We start from the raw sequence: 16,658 nt of genomic DNA on the forward strand, positions 1-16,658 counted from the left end.
CCCATATCTTTTGGAACTTCTGGGGGCATCCTCTACGGGAGTAGATAATTTTCTCAAAGGGAATGATATTGTTAACAATGACTTTCCATTGACTAACCGTAGGGGGCCTGTCCGCCATCCATTTAAGAGCAATAGCTTTCCTAGCTAGGAAAAGGGCCTCCCTGATAAAGGCGAGAGTATAGCGTGAGCTTGAATCATCATCAATAATTCCCAGAAGGCAAACCTTGGGGCAGACTTCTAAGTTATCTGGAATCAGGGAGGAAAGGACATCCACTACCTCCCTCCAGAATGACTGAATGTAACTACAGTCCCACATTAGGTGCCAAAAATCCGCATTCAACTGTGCACATCTGTGGCATCCTGTGTGTGGCCTCCTACCCATTTTGAAAAGCCTAGTCGGGGTGAGGTAACACCTATGCAGTATAAAGAGTTGTATCAATCTATTAGTGAGGGATGGAGATACAGCTATTGGGGCTTCCAGGGCCTCACTCCATTCTTCATCCGTTAATGTAGGCATATTCCCTCTCCATTTACATTCCGCACCCAATGGAGAAGCTGAGATTTTGAGGTTGAGCAGATGTGTATAAATGGCGGATATCAGTCCCCTCGGTCCTTGTGTTCTAAAAACCCAAATAAATTTTGTTTCCAATGTCACTGAGGTAGAGGGTATAGTAGTACAGAAGGGATTTGGATACATATTAGTATATGTATTCATGTGTATATGCCAGCTTAAATAAAAGCCAATCTCTGCAGAGGTGAGGGACAAGAACGGTGTGCATGAAAAAAAATATCTATAATATTATATAGACACCCATTCCTCTAGATACATACAAAGAAGCGAATGCAAAGACCTCACCAGGAAGCCATTAGCTGCGCTTTCTTACAGTGATTGTACCGCTGCTAACGCTAACATTGTGTGAGCAAGTGTGTCCAAGGATCATGTCAATCACGCAACTCTTTTCTTTTCTGCGAATAGCATGTAAAATGTTGAGGCAAGGGGTGTGTGGCTTTTTTCAGCGGACGGCGTTATGAGAATGCAATTTTGCATTATTTCCTTGAATCTCAGTGAAAACAGCTTAGACCTCAGCTCTATTCATTTGAGAACCCGCCAAGTTATTATCGCTGGAACAATAAATACATTATACAAATAAAATAGAATCTGAGCGGCGAAGAGTAATGGAATAAAGCAGGCATCTGCTGAATCCAAAAAGCCCAGTCAGGCACGGCGACTTGCATGTTGTATCCAGCTAAAATGTATTTGAACTGGCGCAATGACAGAAGCTATGCATAAGCATGGCCCTTTTTATATCTTCCACATTAGCTAGCTAATCAGGCATATCATGCTGTTAACTCCTCCAGCACTGAAGCCATTACGCTGCCTGCTGGTACAGCGAGGCTATATTTAGGTGGCTGTTAGAACAGCAATTCAGAGTAGAAGAGCTTAGGAGGCTTTGATGAGAGCAGAAAGTACATTTTATTTATACTTCTACAATACTGCAGCAGGGATACACAAGAGACCTTTATTTTATGCAACGTGCTTGAAAGAAGGGATTCCTAATTTTGTGGTACAAATCCCACACTATTTTTTTTAGCTCAAATTCACATTCTTTGATAAAGGTTTTGTATTGTAAATGGTTCTAATAGTAACGTAGAAACGTTCTTCCACCAGTAGGTGCCCAGCTAGAAGAATGAAAGTCACTGAGTTTTCAAAAAACTTTTGATAGGTCATATCAAAAGTTTTGATTGGTGGGGGGGGGGGGGGGTCTGAGTATTGAGATCCCCACCAATCTCTAGAAAGAGAGGAGAGAAGTCCTGGTATACAGTACTCTCTCTCTATCCTCACTGCAGAGGATGGAATCGAGATAGGTCCATGGGTAGGGGCACCAAAACTGCTATCCAAAATAAAAGAATCAAGTACAGTCTTGGACACGGTGTGGTCAACTTTGTGCCGGAAAGCTGTGGAACCTTACATCAACATGCTCTTTCCCTACTGACCTGCCTTCTCAATGCTGTAATCCTCTTGTGTATTGCTGCTGCCTCACTGTGTGAGCATGTGTTCCTAGATCACGTAACTAAGAGGGCCCTAGTCCAAGGCAAGAGCCAGTCGGCAAGATACTGAGAGGGTCTCCAAAACGTCTGAGAAACAGCCTAGGCAGCAGGCTATTACTCAAAAAGATGCGTTTGGTGCAGTTTTAGGAGTTTGCAAAGAGGGGTTAGGTAATATTTGCATGTAGGTGTACAGTGGGCCCCAGAATGAAGTTTACTGGTGGGCCATAAACATCCTAGTACTGCCACTGGGATAACACCCAGTAAAACCAATGGCCAATCCACCCTGCTCCTGGGAGATGCAGGTACTTGATGGTCACATGTGATGAACTGCTGCCCACCCACAGTAAGTGAAAAGACCAGAGTTGCAGAGAGGCGAGTAAGGGTGAACACTACACAAAAGAATGACATTTTGCATTGATATATTTAAAATAATAAATTCATGAGATAACCACTTTAACCTCAATCATATACAAAAAGCTCACTCCCTAGGGACCCCGTGCAATATACAGAGCCTAGTTCCTGGTGCCGTAGCAGTACAGTACATGCTATAGACTAGTTCTTCACTGGTAAATATTGTATCTAGTTTCTATTAGATCGGTGCTATACTGTACCCCTTCCTCCTTCCCTTCGACTTTCACCTTGTAGATCTCCAAGATAATGTTGCTTCTTCAAGAGCATCGGTCAGCATGATCAACACTATTAATACTGCCTGGTAGGGTTGATCATGCTGATTAACCCAATATATTTATTTTATCCATAGGGTTAATAGTTGCCAAGATATATTCATTTTTATATTTATGTAAACTCCTATTTGGACCACCAAGGGGCTGGCCATAGTGCTAGGAGCACTGCTAGCACAAGGCCCTTGTTGTCTCTGTACTCTCCTGTCCCCTTTGATTGACAGAGCTAGACATCTTATCTAGCGCTATGTTCTCACGCAAGCGTTGAGGCTCAATGACTTGGCACATGCGCAGTGAATTACAATGCTGCTTCCCAAGCTTGGCAAACAGCAGGAGATCCATTGCGAAAGCACTGAGTCAGCTCAGTGACTTGGCGCCTGCACTGTGGATTTGATGAGCTTGGAAAGCAGCTTCATCAGATCCACTGCGCAGGCTTGGACAACCACAACTCTTCAGGCTAACAGTTGAAAGGACATATGATAAATCAAAAAGCTCCAGCAAAATTGCGTTGGTAATCTTGGTATTTATTATAGTGCGGCAAAGTGTAACTTTGCCGCACTATAATAAATACCAAGATTACCAACGCAATTTTGCTGGAGTTTTTGGATTTATCATACGTACGGGGTGGGATCCCGACTCCACGCAGCACCATCTAGTGTGCCACACTGGTTTATTACACCATTAAGTTGAAAGGACATAGTAACTGGAAGTTCAGTGACCTCCAGAGATGCAAACATCAACCATGTCATAAGGTTTTCTTTTTTTTTCTTAAAAACTGGAAAGTCTAAATGTTTTTATATTTATATCATAAATGTTATTGATGCACTTACTGCTAGCTTGTGTTGACTGGCAATATTTATTAACTGCTGTGCCACCATATTTAGAAGGCGCGTCCGTAAAGAAAGGTCATCAAAGGAATGTCGAAAAGGAAATGCAATGCTATCAATGATAACCAGTTTGATCTATACGAAAGAAAAAAATAAGCTATAAAACAATAATTTACAACAAGTTTACTCTATCACCGGCAATTAATTTAACAAGATACAGTGACATCTCTTGAAAAGACCTCCTAGATTTGTCTGTAGAGGATGTTCAATTCTCCTATCTTTTGTTTGTATTGGCCTCTCCTTTAAGAAGAATACTCCCTTAGAAAACTATTTTTGCTGCAGTTTTGGGTGGTCATCTGAAAGAAGTTTTACTATATAAGCATTTTGCACTAGTAGAAACATCAAATAATTTATTTTCATAAAAACTGCACCGAAGTATGATGTCTGAACCTGTTGCAGATCAACTTGGCTCATATGGTCATTTACTACAGTGACCAGAGAAGGCACTCTAAAGTTGCAATGTGCCTTGAGGTTTCCTGTCTATTGTGTTCTTTTCCTTGCATTTTTGTTAGTTTTTTCCAAGTTCAATAAGAAAAGCATTGATATATGGATACAGCAGTTTTCTACAGAAGTTATCCCACAACCGCTCTGTGTGAACATCCTCCAGTAACATCACCAAATGCAAGGTCCACCTTTGCAGCTGGTTTTGTTAGATTTTTTTTCCAGCACATGAACAATAAAAATGAGCAACTTTTCCATATAGTCTTAAAGGGGTTGTCTCACTTCAGTAAGTTGCTCTATAATGTAGAGGAAGTTAATACAAGCCACTTACTAATGTATTGTTTTTAGCCATATATCTTCCTTTGCTGGCTGATTCATTTTTCCATCACATGTAGGAAGGCGCAAGGGACTGTCATTAACGGAAGGTATGTGTCACAGAGGTTCCTGGCCTCGGTGGAGTAAGAGCCAGTTTTCATGTGTCAGTTGCTGTTTGACGCCTTGCTATTTAGTATAGCTGTAGTAGCTGATCTGGGATGGCTCTTACTGGGAGTAGTCAAAGTGTTAGGTGGGTGACTACTCCCCACGTTCCAGGATGGGTCTTGACTGTCCTATATAAAAAACCCAGCCAGCAGTGTCAGCTGGTGGTAATTACCTCACTCTCTGACAGAGGAGCTCTGGTAATCGCTGGATTGGGATCTGAGCCGTGTGCTAGGCTGGAGGCCTGAGTTTGGGAGGTCTGCTCTGTCCTGAGCAATGCCGATCGGGTGTTAACTAACACCTAGGATAACAGGTGACTGTTTTGCTGTATGAACGGTCTAGGTGTGAACGAACACCAAAACTGAAAATAGACTGTCATACTGTTTTGTTGCCATAAGTGTGACTAAAACACTGAAGTTTTTGAGTTACAAACTGGTCTTTGCCTCTATACTGCATCCGCTTGTCCTGTCTACCAGAGCGAATCCCCACACACATTATACACTGCTCGTTTTCATGGTTACAGACCACCCTGCAATCCATCAGTGGTGCTCGTGTTTGCACACTATAGGAAAAAGCGTCAGCCTCTCTGGAGGCCGGGACCATCGGAGCGCATATAGGACAGTGCTTTTTCCTATATTGTGCAAGCACGACCACCACTGATTGATTACTGGGTGGTCTGTAATCATGGAAACGAGCAGCAAATAATAGGATAGAAAAATTTATCCAACCAGCAAAAGAAGCAATATGGATAATAATATATTAGTAAGTGGCTTATATTAACTTTCTCTACATGATAAATGCCACTTACTGAAAGGAGACAACCCCTTTAATCACATACCGTATTTTTAGCCCCATAAGACACATTCCACCCCCCCCCCCCCAAAAGTGGGGGAAAATGTCACTGCGTCTTATGGGGTGAATACTAATGAGCGCTTCCATTATGGAAGAGCTCTTTAGTACCGGAGGGTCGGGAAGCGGTGAAGGCTCTGTACTCACCACTTCCTGGTCCTCGGCTGTGCAGTGGCTGCGCACAGAGCGAGGGCGCTCTGTGACCTCACGCTGTGCTGCCAGTTCAAAGCCGACAGCAGGAGGAAGAAGATCGTGCTGGAGGAGAGGAGTGTCGTCGTCTGGGAGCAGGAGAGGTAAGTGTTTTTTTTGTTTTATGTTCTGTGACTGATGAGAAGCATCAGGGGCTGAAACATGGCAATGGAGGTTGATATGGGGGCTGAAATATGGCCATGGGGGCTGATATAAGGGCTGAAATATGGCAATGGGGGCTAATATGGGGGCTGAAATATGGCCATGGGGGCTGAAATATGGCCATGGGGGCTGAAATATGGCAATGGGGGATATTATGTGGGGTGAAATATGGCAATGGTGGCTGATGAGAGGCATATGGGGGCTGATATGGGGGCTCATGAGAGGCACGGGGCTCTTATCTGAGGTCTGATTGGGGGTCATTAACATTGGGATCTGAGGTGAGGTCTGATTGGTAGTCTAATCTGAGGTCTTATTGGGGGTCTTATTAACATTGTTGGTCTGATTGGGTCTGTCATCCGAAGTCTGACCTGAGGTCTAATGAAAAATATTTTTTTCTTATTGTCCTCTTCTAAAACCTATGTGTGTCTTATGGGCCGGTGCGTCTTATAGGGCGAAAAATACGGTATATGCAGTCCTGTGTGTCTCCATGGTAGGGATGGGGGATTAATCAAATTAATTTGATTAATTCGCCTTTGAGGCCTTTGACAATTGTTTTTGTTTTTTTTACAGAATTTTTTTAACCCCTAGTTTAACAAAGGAAGAAAGAGATAAGAGAAAGAAAGAGAAGAGAAAGAAAATCAGGTACTGCAGGAGGAAAAATGGGTGTTCCTGTCAGTTTTCATTAGTTCTTCCATCATAAAGATATAATTCAACTTTTCAACAAAGGCCCCTTTAGGGAGACACTGACCTACCAATGGCAAGCAATATTCTGATGGGCAGCAGCAAGAAAGTCTCTCTATTGACCTTGAAAACCAGTTCCATGATGAGACAGTGGAGGGCATTAAAGGGGTTGGCCAGCAGAAATATATATTTTCTTAAGGGTTACTCACCTCACCAACCCCTACAACATCCTTTCCAACGCTTACCAGGGCCTCACTAGTCTCTGCTTCCTGCTGCCTCTTGATACCCAGGAAATGCTCGCTCAGCCAATCACTGGCCACAGCGTTAACACAACTCAGCCAGTGATTGGCTGAGCAGGCATTTCCTGCGTGTCTACAAGCACCAGGAAGTGGCAAAACGGGAGGAGTGGGGAAACCAGTGAGGGGAGTATAATTTTTTTGTTATTAATATGCCAGTCTTATCCTTAATAAATATCAGCCACACCATCTCTTTAATACCCCCTGAACTGACCAACTTTACTTTGAAGAACTAGCCCAAGTTAAAACTAAAAGTAACATTTGTATAATTGTAGTTCTGCACTGCCCAGTCCAAAACTGGGAACAATTGGAAATAACTTCACATAAAGACCACATAACCCCTGAAAACAGATGTCATCTTGTTTGCTGGCTGAAGTCACCGGCCTATTTTTATTGTCCCTGTCAGCACTGTCACATCGAGCATAATTTGTGCAACCACTATTTAATCACAATATAGCCCTAAGATTTATGCTGCCGCTTTGAAAATCAACCTTCTGAGACTTAGAATTTCCAGCTGTTTGCTGCCGTCACTGTGTGTCAGTGCTGAAGATTGCAGACTTGTAGACAGCAATTCTGAAATACAGTGCACAATATTAACCTGTTAATGACGTAGCCTAGTTTAGGCCTTAAAGGGGTTATGCCATGATTGAAGTAAAATAAATGAAAATCAGACATCATATAGTACATGACAATACCTTTCTAACAAAGCCAGAACTAGTCTTGTACCTCAAATAGAAGCAGAGATTGCCACATTCAGTGCTCCAACTGCTTTGCTCGACTATATTCAGGCTGGCCGCTCAGGAGGAATGTCTTTTCTCCTCTAGCTTTTTCTATGTAACTGACACATCTTCTAGCAGAAGATATTGCTGGTGGCAGTTGAAGATTTAAAGGCTGTGTAGACCTTCGGGGGCAATTTTATGATTGGATTTTACTCATTTGGGGCTAAAAATCTTTTTTTTTAGTTGGTCTTTATAAAAAATATTGAGCCGTTCTGTCACAAAGGGTTAACAGTTGTTAACCCTTTGTTTTTGCTGTGTGACTGGTACTTTAACTTTGTGCCGGTCATCTAATAACCCTTATCTCTAAATTAGTAAAAGGTCATAAGCACTTATTTAAGGGCCCTATTAGTGTTCCCTCTGGTCAATCGCCTGCTCGCTAGAGGAGGAGACCGCTGCTATTACACGCAGCAATCTCCTCCTCAGTATAGGGATGAGCGATTGCTAATGCATCACTCGTCCCTATACCATCTCATTGTTTGCTGGCAGCAGAGTGCCTATTACATGGCACGATCTGCCGTCGGCACACCAGGATTTTTTAACATGTTAAAAGATCCTGATTACCTGATGAATGAGTGTATGCTCATTCATCGGGAAATTGGCGGCAGCATTACACTGCCAGATGATTGCTTACGAGCGTTCATACGAACGCTCGTTAGCGATCATCTTAACCCCTTAAGGACACAGCCTTATTTTACCTTAAGGACCAGGCCATTTTTTGCAAATCTGACCAGTGTCACTTTAAGTGGTGATAACTTTAAAACACTGTGACTTATCCAGGCCATTCTGAGATTGTTCGTCACATATTGTACTTCATGACACTGGTAAAATGAAGTAAAAAAATACAAAATTTACCAAAAATGAAGTAAAAAATTGCAAATTTCCAAGTTTTAATTTCTCTACTTCTATAATACATAGTAATACCTACAAAAATAGTTATTACTTTACATTCCCCATATGTCTACTTCATGTTTGGATCAATTTGGGAATCATATTTTATTTTTGGAGGATGTTACAAGGCTTAGAAGTTTAGAAGCAAATCTTGAAATTTTTCAGAAATTTTCAAAAACCCACTTTTTAGGGACCAGTTCAGGTCTGAAGTCACTTTGTGAGGCTTACATAATAGAAACCACCCAAAAATGACCCCATTCTAGAAACTACACCCCTTAAGGTATTTAAAACAGATTTTACAAACGTCGTTAACCCTTTAGGTGTTCCACAAGAGTTAATGGCAAATGGTGATAAAATTTCTGAATTTAGATTTTTTTGGGCAAATTTTACATTTTAATCCATTTTTTCCAGTAACAAAGCAAGGGTTAACAGCCAAACAAAATGCTATATTTATTGCCTCGATTCTGTAGTTTGCAGAAACACCCCATATGTGGCCGTAAACTACTGTACTGGCACACAGTAGGGCGTAGAGGGAAAAGTGCACCGTATGGTTTTTGGAAGGCAGATTTTGCTGGACTGGTTTATTTACACCATGTCCCATTTGAAGCCCACCTGATGCACCCCTAGAGTAGAAACTCCATAACCACTACAGAACCGCCGTACGCAGGATTGCGTCCTGGCGGCGGCCCTGTTATTCCTCCTGGACGCGCCGGCGTGTCCTCTCGCGAGAGGCGAGATTTCCTGTGAACGCGCGCACACACAGGAACCGAAGGTAAACAAGTGAATCTGCAGCCTGCCAGCGGCGATCGTTCGCTGGCAGGCTGTAGATGCGATTTTTTTAACCCCTGAAGGGTATATTAGACGCTGTTTTGATAACAGCGTCTAATATACCTGCTACCTGGTCCTCTGGTGGTCCCTTTTGCTTGGATCGACCACCATTGAAAGTCAATGGGGGACGGATCCGTTTGAAATTGCACCATATTGTGTCATCTTCAATGGGGACGCCATTGACTTACATTGTAAGTCTGGACGGATCCGTTTGGCTCCGAACGGCCAGGCGGACACCCGAATGCTGCAAGCTGCGTTCGGGTGTCCGCCTGCTGAGCAGAACGGAGGCCAAGCGGAGCCAGACAGAGGCATTCTGAGCGGATCCGCATCCACTCAGAATGGATTGGGGCCACACGGATCCGTTCAGGGCCGCTTGTGAGAGCCTTCAAACGGAACTCACAAGCGGAACCCCGAACGCTAGTATGAAAGTAGCCTAATATGTATACTTTTTTTTATTTATGTAAGTTTTACACAATTATTTCATTTTTGAAACAAAAAATAAATAAATCATGTTTTAGTGTCTCCATATTCTGAGAGCCATAGTTTTTTCAGTTTTTGGGCGATTATCTTAGGTAGGGTCTCATTTTTTGCGGGATAAGGTGGCGGTTTAATTGGTACTATTTTGGTGTACATACAACTTTTTTGATCACTTTTATTACCTTTTCTGGGAAATAAGGTGGGCAAAATTTTAATTTCATCCTAGTTTTTTTTTTTTTTTTTATGGCGTTCACCGTGCGGGTAAAGTAACATGACCGTTTTATAGATCAGGTCGTTATGGACGCGGTGATATCAAACATGTGTAGGGAATTTTATTTTTTTCATTTTTAATCAGTGATAAATGTGTTTTTTGATTTTTAAATTTTGTTTTCACTTTTTTTTTACATTTTTTTGACCCAGGCCCACTTGGTTCTTGAAGATCCAATGGGTCTGATGTCTGTATAATACAGTACAGTACACTATATAGTGTACTGTACTGTATTTTCACTTTACAAAGTCTGATTAGACTTCTGCCTTTAGCAGAAGTCTAATCAGCACCATTAGACTGATTTGAGCAGGCACCGGGATCCGATCACCGCCCGCCGGTGATCGGAAACTATACATGACGTACCGGTACGTCCTGTGTCCTTAAGTACCAGAGCTGTGCAGAGAAAATGGCTAATTATTTGACCAAATTATTTTTAACTCAAAATGAGTGCAAAGCAATAATTAAAAAAAAATTGCCAACAAAGGTGTACACAGCCTTTAAACTGAGTGCATGCGACCACTTCAGAGAGGTGGACAAGAAATAAGGAAAAGAAGGTGGTGCTATACAGATACATTTTATTGAATAGCTCAATGTCTATACAAAATTTTAAATTAAATGCGATAATAAAATTATTCAGATCCAGGTGCTGTAAAGATATAAATTATGTTTTATGGCACAAGCCTTTTAAGTGCACAGCATTATTTTTCTTCATTTCCATCACTACGTTCTAATGCTTCCATCAATGAGCGCTTGCTTTTTTTGTGGATCAATTACATCATATTGGGGTACACAATGTACTGAATTAATTTTCTGACTTTTCGGGGGGGGGGGGGGGGGGGGTTGCACATTGAAAACCTTTGCTTTGTAAATAATTTGTTTCTGCATTCCAAAATTTTTTGCTGAAATATTCTGGCATTGTTTTTTTTAAGCTGCTTACTGTACGGGATAAATAATGTGTTCATTTTGACATAACAATTACACATATATATATATATATATATATATATATATATTTTTGTAATCCTCTAATGATAATCACTTCTATAATACATTGCAAAATTTGTGTTAGAACAGGGGGTCAGGTCAGAACCCCCTGGCCCTCCAGCTGTTGTTAAACTACAACTCCCAAAATGTACACTTACTTAGCTGTTTTCAGAATTCCCATGTAAGTGATGTATTTTAGCAACAACTGGAGTGCCGGAAGTTGCTGATGCCCTTGTTAGAATGTATTAGGCCTGTTAGGCCCCTTGCAGACGAGCGTTCCTCCCGCAGCGAGTCCGCATCGCAGCACCCGGCCTGACCTCCCAGCACTGACGGGATTCACATAGCATTATATTGATTTATGATGCTATGTAACCCTTAGGGCTGTTTCACACGAGCGGATGCCGTGCGTGGCATCCGCTCCGTGAAAGAGTGCCAAGACCCGATGCAGACTGCAGAAGCACGGAACAGTAACATGATTGATAATGCTCCATGCCTCTCTGTGATCTCTTTACTACGAAATCACAGTGACAACTGTGATTTCGTAGTAAAGAGATCACAGAGAGGCACGGAGCATTATCAGTCATGTTAATGCTCCGTGCCTCTGCTGTCTGCATCGGGTCTTGGCACTCTTTCACGGAGCGGATGCCACGCACGGCATCCGCTCGTGTGAAATGGCCCTTACAGTTCTGGAATGTATTGGATAACACTGGCAGCACTATGCCAGTGTTATCCAATACATTCCAGAACTGTAAGGGTTACAAAGCATCATAAATCAATATAATGCTACAAAAACCAATATAAAAAAAGTGTGTAGTCACGTTTTTTTTCCCTCTTCCTAGCTGCAGTCCTGAATTAAGGAGTAGGTCCTATTTTCCTCCATGTTCCAATAAAAATAAATAAAGTTCAGGTCTGCGCTATTCACCACACCGTAGACATGTGAACGTAGAAATATAACATCCAAATTCCGTGTTCTCAGCAACCTCGTCACAGATTCCAACTGGTAATCTCCAGTCACCAAGGCATCCTTATATAAAGATAAAACATATTGTGCAATACCCCAAGTGTATCGGAAAAAAACACTTTTATTATACTCACAAACGCAGGCTTGTATTCAGCATATCAATTACAGATAAAACGCCCGACCCGGGTTTCGCCTCTTGCTTCCTCAGGGGCTCCTAACAAACCCAGCACCTGAGGCAATTTTATACCTGTGTGCTTAATCACATAATGTGAGTCTATTTGCTGCTTCCCTCGGTCAAAGGTCACATAATCCAGCATATTACAAATCTTATAAATAACTCAATATATTCAAACAAGCCATATAAAAATATAATAAATAATCTCTCCATTACATTAATCAAATTGTCCATACATTAAAATATTTCATGGCTAAAATGGCTAAAAAGAATAAGCCCACATATGTTTAGTACCTTCTAACAATTAGATAAAACTAACACAAGGTCCCAATCTATTATTTATATACCAAAAAATCCTCTTCTATCTCCAATATTGGTGGGAAGTAGACGTGGTGTTACCGCACACCTTCTAAACTACTAGTATACCGTAATCCTCCAAAGTGCTGCCCATACTCTAACTCCTTCTACACAGAATCATATAAGGGGGACAGAAACCTGACTGGCTACTATGTCTATGCTTTTAAGATCGGGGAGACAAGTGGTAAGTAAATATCATGCGAATCCTAGTGCCTATTCATTCTTTCATCTTCTACATCCTTAATTCGGGTATCTAAAAATTAATACATACTAACTGATTTAATGTCCCATTCTATATTCATACCAAACGGTGCAGGGTACCCATTTCGTATATCCATTGTGCCTCTATTATTTATTTGCTTCACAGGGTCCCCTCCTCTCCAATATTTTTGAACATATTCAACTCCATAAAACCTCAAACCGTTTGGATTTTTTCCATGGTGTTTTTTAAAATGAGCGGATACACTATGCATTTCTAATCCTTTCCTTATGTTCCTTACATGCTCAGCTATTCTAGTTTTTAACTTTCTCAGCGTTCTTCCTACATATTGGAGTTTGCAAGGACATTCTAATACATAAATCACTCATCGATTCGCATGATATATTTCCTTTTATATTATAATATTTTTTCTTATTCGTGGATCTAACATTCTCTTTACTCATCAATTTCTTGTCTACCGCCAGCCGATTTTTACAACCTATACAGAAACCGCACCATGTGAATGCGTTTCTAGTACATTTCCGGGGATTACTGTTTGCTTTTAAAAAACTTTGGACCACTTTATTTTTAATTGTAGGTGCCTTCTTATAAATAAAGGGGGGTCTCTTTGGAATAATCTTTCCCAAAACCGCATCATTTTTCTAAATGTCCCTGTTTTTTTTTTTTATACTCGAGCACAATGCAGAATACGTAGTGATAAAGGCAAATTTAAAACTATCCTCCTTGTTATTTGTGATTTTTTTCCTCTGGTTTTCTTTCTTTATTTTTTATATCTCCGACATCTTGTCTTAACCTCTCTAAGGTATCTTCCTTGTACCCTTTTTCTTTAAACCGGTGTAAAATTAAAAAATCACAAATAACAAGGAGGTATTGACTGCAGCCCCATAACCATCAGACGGCACTTGAGAATGAAGGGTTTCAAAAACAAAAAACGTCTTCAAAGACCTCGTCTCCTTGAACGCCACAGAACTGCTCATTTGGACTTTGCAAGAGAGCACCAAACATGCGACATTCAAAGGTGGAAGAAAGTTTTATTCTCTGATGAGAAAAAATGTAACCTTGATGGTCCTGGTGGTTTCCAACGTTACTGGCATGACAAGCAGATCCCACCTGAGATGTTTTCTATGCGCCACAGTGGAGGGGGCGCCATAATGGTCTGGGGTGCTTTTTCCTTCAGTGGAAAAATGGAGCTTCAGGAAGTGCAGGGGCGTCAAACGGCCGCTGGCTATGTCCAGATGTTGCAGAGAGCATTCCTCATGACTGAGGGCCCTCGTCTGTGTGGTAACGACTGGGTTTTTCAACAGGACAACAATACAGTACACAAGGGACTTCTTCCAGGAGAATAACAAAACTCTTTTGGCCCATCCTGCGTGTTCCCCTGATCTAAATCCAATTGAGAACCTTTGGGGATGGATGGCAAGTGAAGTTAACAAAAATGGACAACAGTTCCAGACAGTAGATGGCCTTCGTGCGGCCGTCTTCACCACTTGGAGAAATGTTCCCACTCACCTCATGGAAACGCTTGCATCAAGCATGCTGAAACAAATTTTTGAAGTGATAAACAATAACGACGGAGCTACTCATTACTGAGTTCATGTTTGGAAGTTGGATTTCTGTTTTGGGGGGGGTTTAGTTTTTTTTTGGAGGTGTGGTCCTAAACTTTTGATCAGCTGAAAAACAGCCTGTTTCAGTTTATTCGTTGTTTTCATTAAATTGAATGCTCAAAAAATGTTTTGTCTCACTCCCATTTCTTCTTGTTGCATGTTGAAGCTCTACTTGGAACCTTGTTAAGATCCAGCCATGCTAAATATGATTTTTCGCCATTTTTCAAGTGGTCTTAAACTTTTGATCAGGACTGCATGTGACCCCAGGCAGAGCTGGGGGAGGAAAGCTCGTCTGCAAGGGGCCTTACCCTAAGTTCACATCTGAGCGTTTTACAGCGCGTTCCTACGCGCTGTAAAACGCACAACAGGGAGAAACCAATGCTTCCCTATGGGAATGGTTCTCACCTGGGCGTTTTACAGCGCGTACGATCGCGCTGTAAAACGCCCGACGCTCAAACAAGTACTTGAGCTTCTTTGGGGCTTTTTGTCGCGCGTTCCCGTACTTAGACTTTCGGGAACGCGCGACAATGGGCGTTCGCTTGTCTCTGTATGCACGCTTGTAAACGCACGTACAATCGCGCATACAGAGCGCTCCTTTCAGAACGCTCAGGTGTGAACCCACAGTTAGTGTTGTACTGAGAGGCAACCTATTAAGCCCTGCCTCACTGGTAGGTTCCTGGCTACCATGGTAATCAATAAGCACCCTGTGATAGCATTACAAGAATACAGATGAACTTACAGAGGAAACTCCATCCCTCTGCAAAACCACTTAGGTTCTGCAGTCACTACAGGCTGCGGCATCTAAAGGGATGCTTTTTCCCATCCCAGCCATCAAAGTGACATACTTTTACAGTGGTTCACATTATTTTTGCCACACTGTCATAGTACATTGTAGGGAAGAATGAGGTTAAATAATAAATTATATTAGGGTGCCCAGTATAGCTTATTGGGTGAACTTGATTGATATACTGTAGATCAGGGATGCCCAACCTGCGGCCCTCCAGCTCTTGCCAAACTACAATTCCCAGCATGCCTGGACAGCCTACAGCTCATAGGGCATGCTGGGAGTTGTAGTTTTGCAACAGCTGGAGGGCCGCAGGTTGAGCATCCCTGCTGTAGATAAAGGTGGAAGAGAGACCCTGGCTGCTTCTTCATAATAAGAGACCCTATAGCAGGACTAGGTATCTAATGATAAATAGTTTTGTGTAAATGTATGCCAGAAAAATTGTTCAAGGAGAACAATATGGCTGTTTATTTGACACATTGCTCTTTTATCTATGACTACAGGGATTTGGGGATGATTGCATGTTTTTGTTTTATTGTAATTTTATTGTTCACTTGGAAATACAAAAATTAAAACTATAAGGGTACATGCACACGTTCAGGATTCATGTGCGGAGAATCCGCACTGAAATCCGTGCGGTCAATCCGCATCAATTGGTTCGGATTTGCATGTGGATTTGGTGTGGATTTTCTGTGTGCGGATTTTACTAAGTGAATGGAGAAAATCCGGTCAGGAAAAATAAAATAAATTGACATGCTGCGGATTTTAAAATCGGCACCACAGGTCAAAATCCACGCGGAAAAAAATCTGCATCGTGTGCATTGAGAATTTCAAATTCTCATAGAATACAATGCACATGACCTACGGTGCCAATTTTCCGCACGCAATCCTGATCGTGTGCATTTAGCTTAAAGGAAAGATGAATCAATAGTTAAATTCTTATATGACACATTAGATTTCCGAATACAATAGCCAGATGAGTCAGAAAAAGAGTGGAAGGATATCTGCTGCATTAGCGCCCTCTGCTGGCTGATATAAAAAGTTCATTAAAAAAGGAAAATACCACAGTATATTAATTGTAGTATAAGTAGAATATCTACTCCCTTTGTGAGTGTAAGCAGGGCTAGAGAGTCATTATAAAATTAGAAGGGGAGTTACAGAAACAGCGTAGCTTGTTCCGATATGCTGCTTGCGTAGCTCCATTCACTACAAAGGGAGTTAAAGAAACAGTGGAGCGCTGGCCCACTCGACTGTTTGAGTAAGCCAGGCTACCTATGGCTAGTTCCAAGTCCAATTTTGTTGTGAAAATGGCTAGATGGGACAACCTCTTTAAATCTGCCACGGTACCACCAAATTCAAAAAGGGGGCACGCATATATATCTACAGTTAGTATAGGATGTATAGTATGTTAGTATATGTCTACAGTTACTAAAGCTGTTACAGTGCCAGCAAATAAAATATAATATATAATACTATTATAACAAATAATCTGAAAAATACAAAACAAAAAAAGTAGAATATTAGGGAATATCTGAATTAGGCCTCATGCACACAACCGTTGTGTGCATCCGTGGCCGTTGTTACGTTTTCCGTGATTTTCTGCGGACCCATTGACTTTCAAT

General features: G+C 41.6%; 1 protein-coding gene across 3 annotated transcripts in view; it reads right to left on the reverse strand.

Moving 5' to 3' along the window:
* Positions 1-16,658, reverse strand: part of RAD51C (RAD51 paralog C) — a 78,573-nt gene that overhangs the window by 39,879 nt on the left and 22,036 nt on the right. For 2 of the 3 annotated variants that reach the window (XM_040421942.1, XM_040421944.1), the window contains exon 5: positions 3,560-3,691. The exons of the other annotated variant lie outside the window; for it this stretch is intronic. In XM_040421942.1, coding sequence (XP_040277876.1) covers positions 3,560-3,691 — 132 coding nt within the window. The remainder of the gene's footprint in view (positions 1-3,559; positions 3,692-16,658) is intronic. 3 annotated transcript variants of the gene reach the window in all.

This window comes from Bufo bufo, chromosome 3 (assembly GCF_905171765.1).
Source record: "Bufo bufo chromosome 3, aBufBuf1.1, whole genome shotgun sequence".
Lineage (NCBI taxonomy): Eukaryota > Metazoa > Chordata > Amphibia > Anura > Bufonidae > Bufo > Bufo bufo.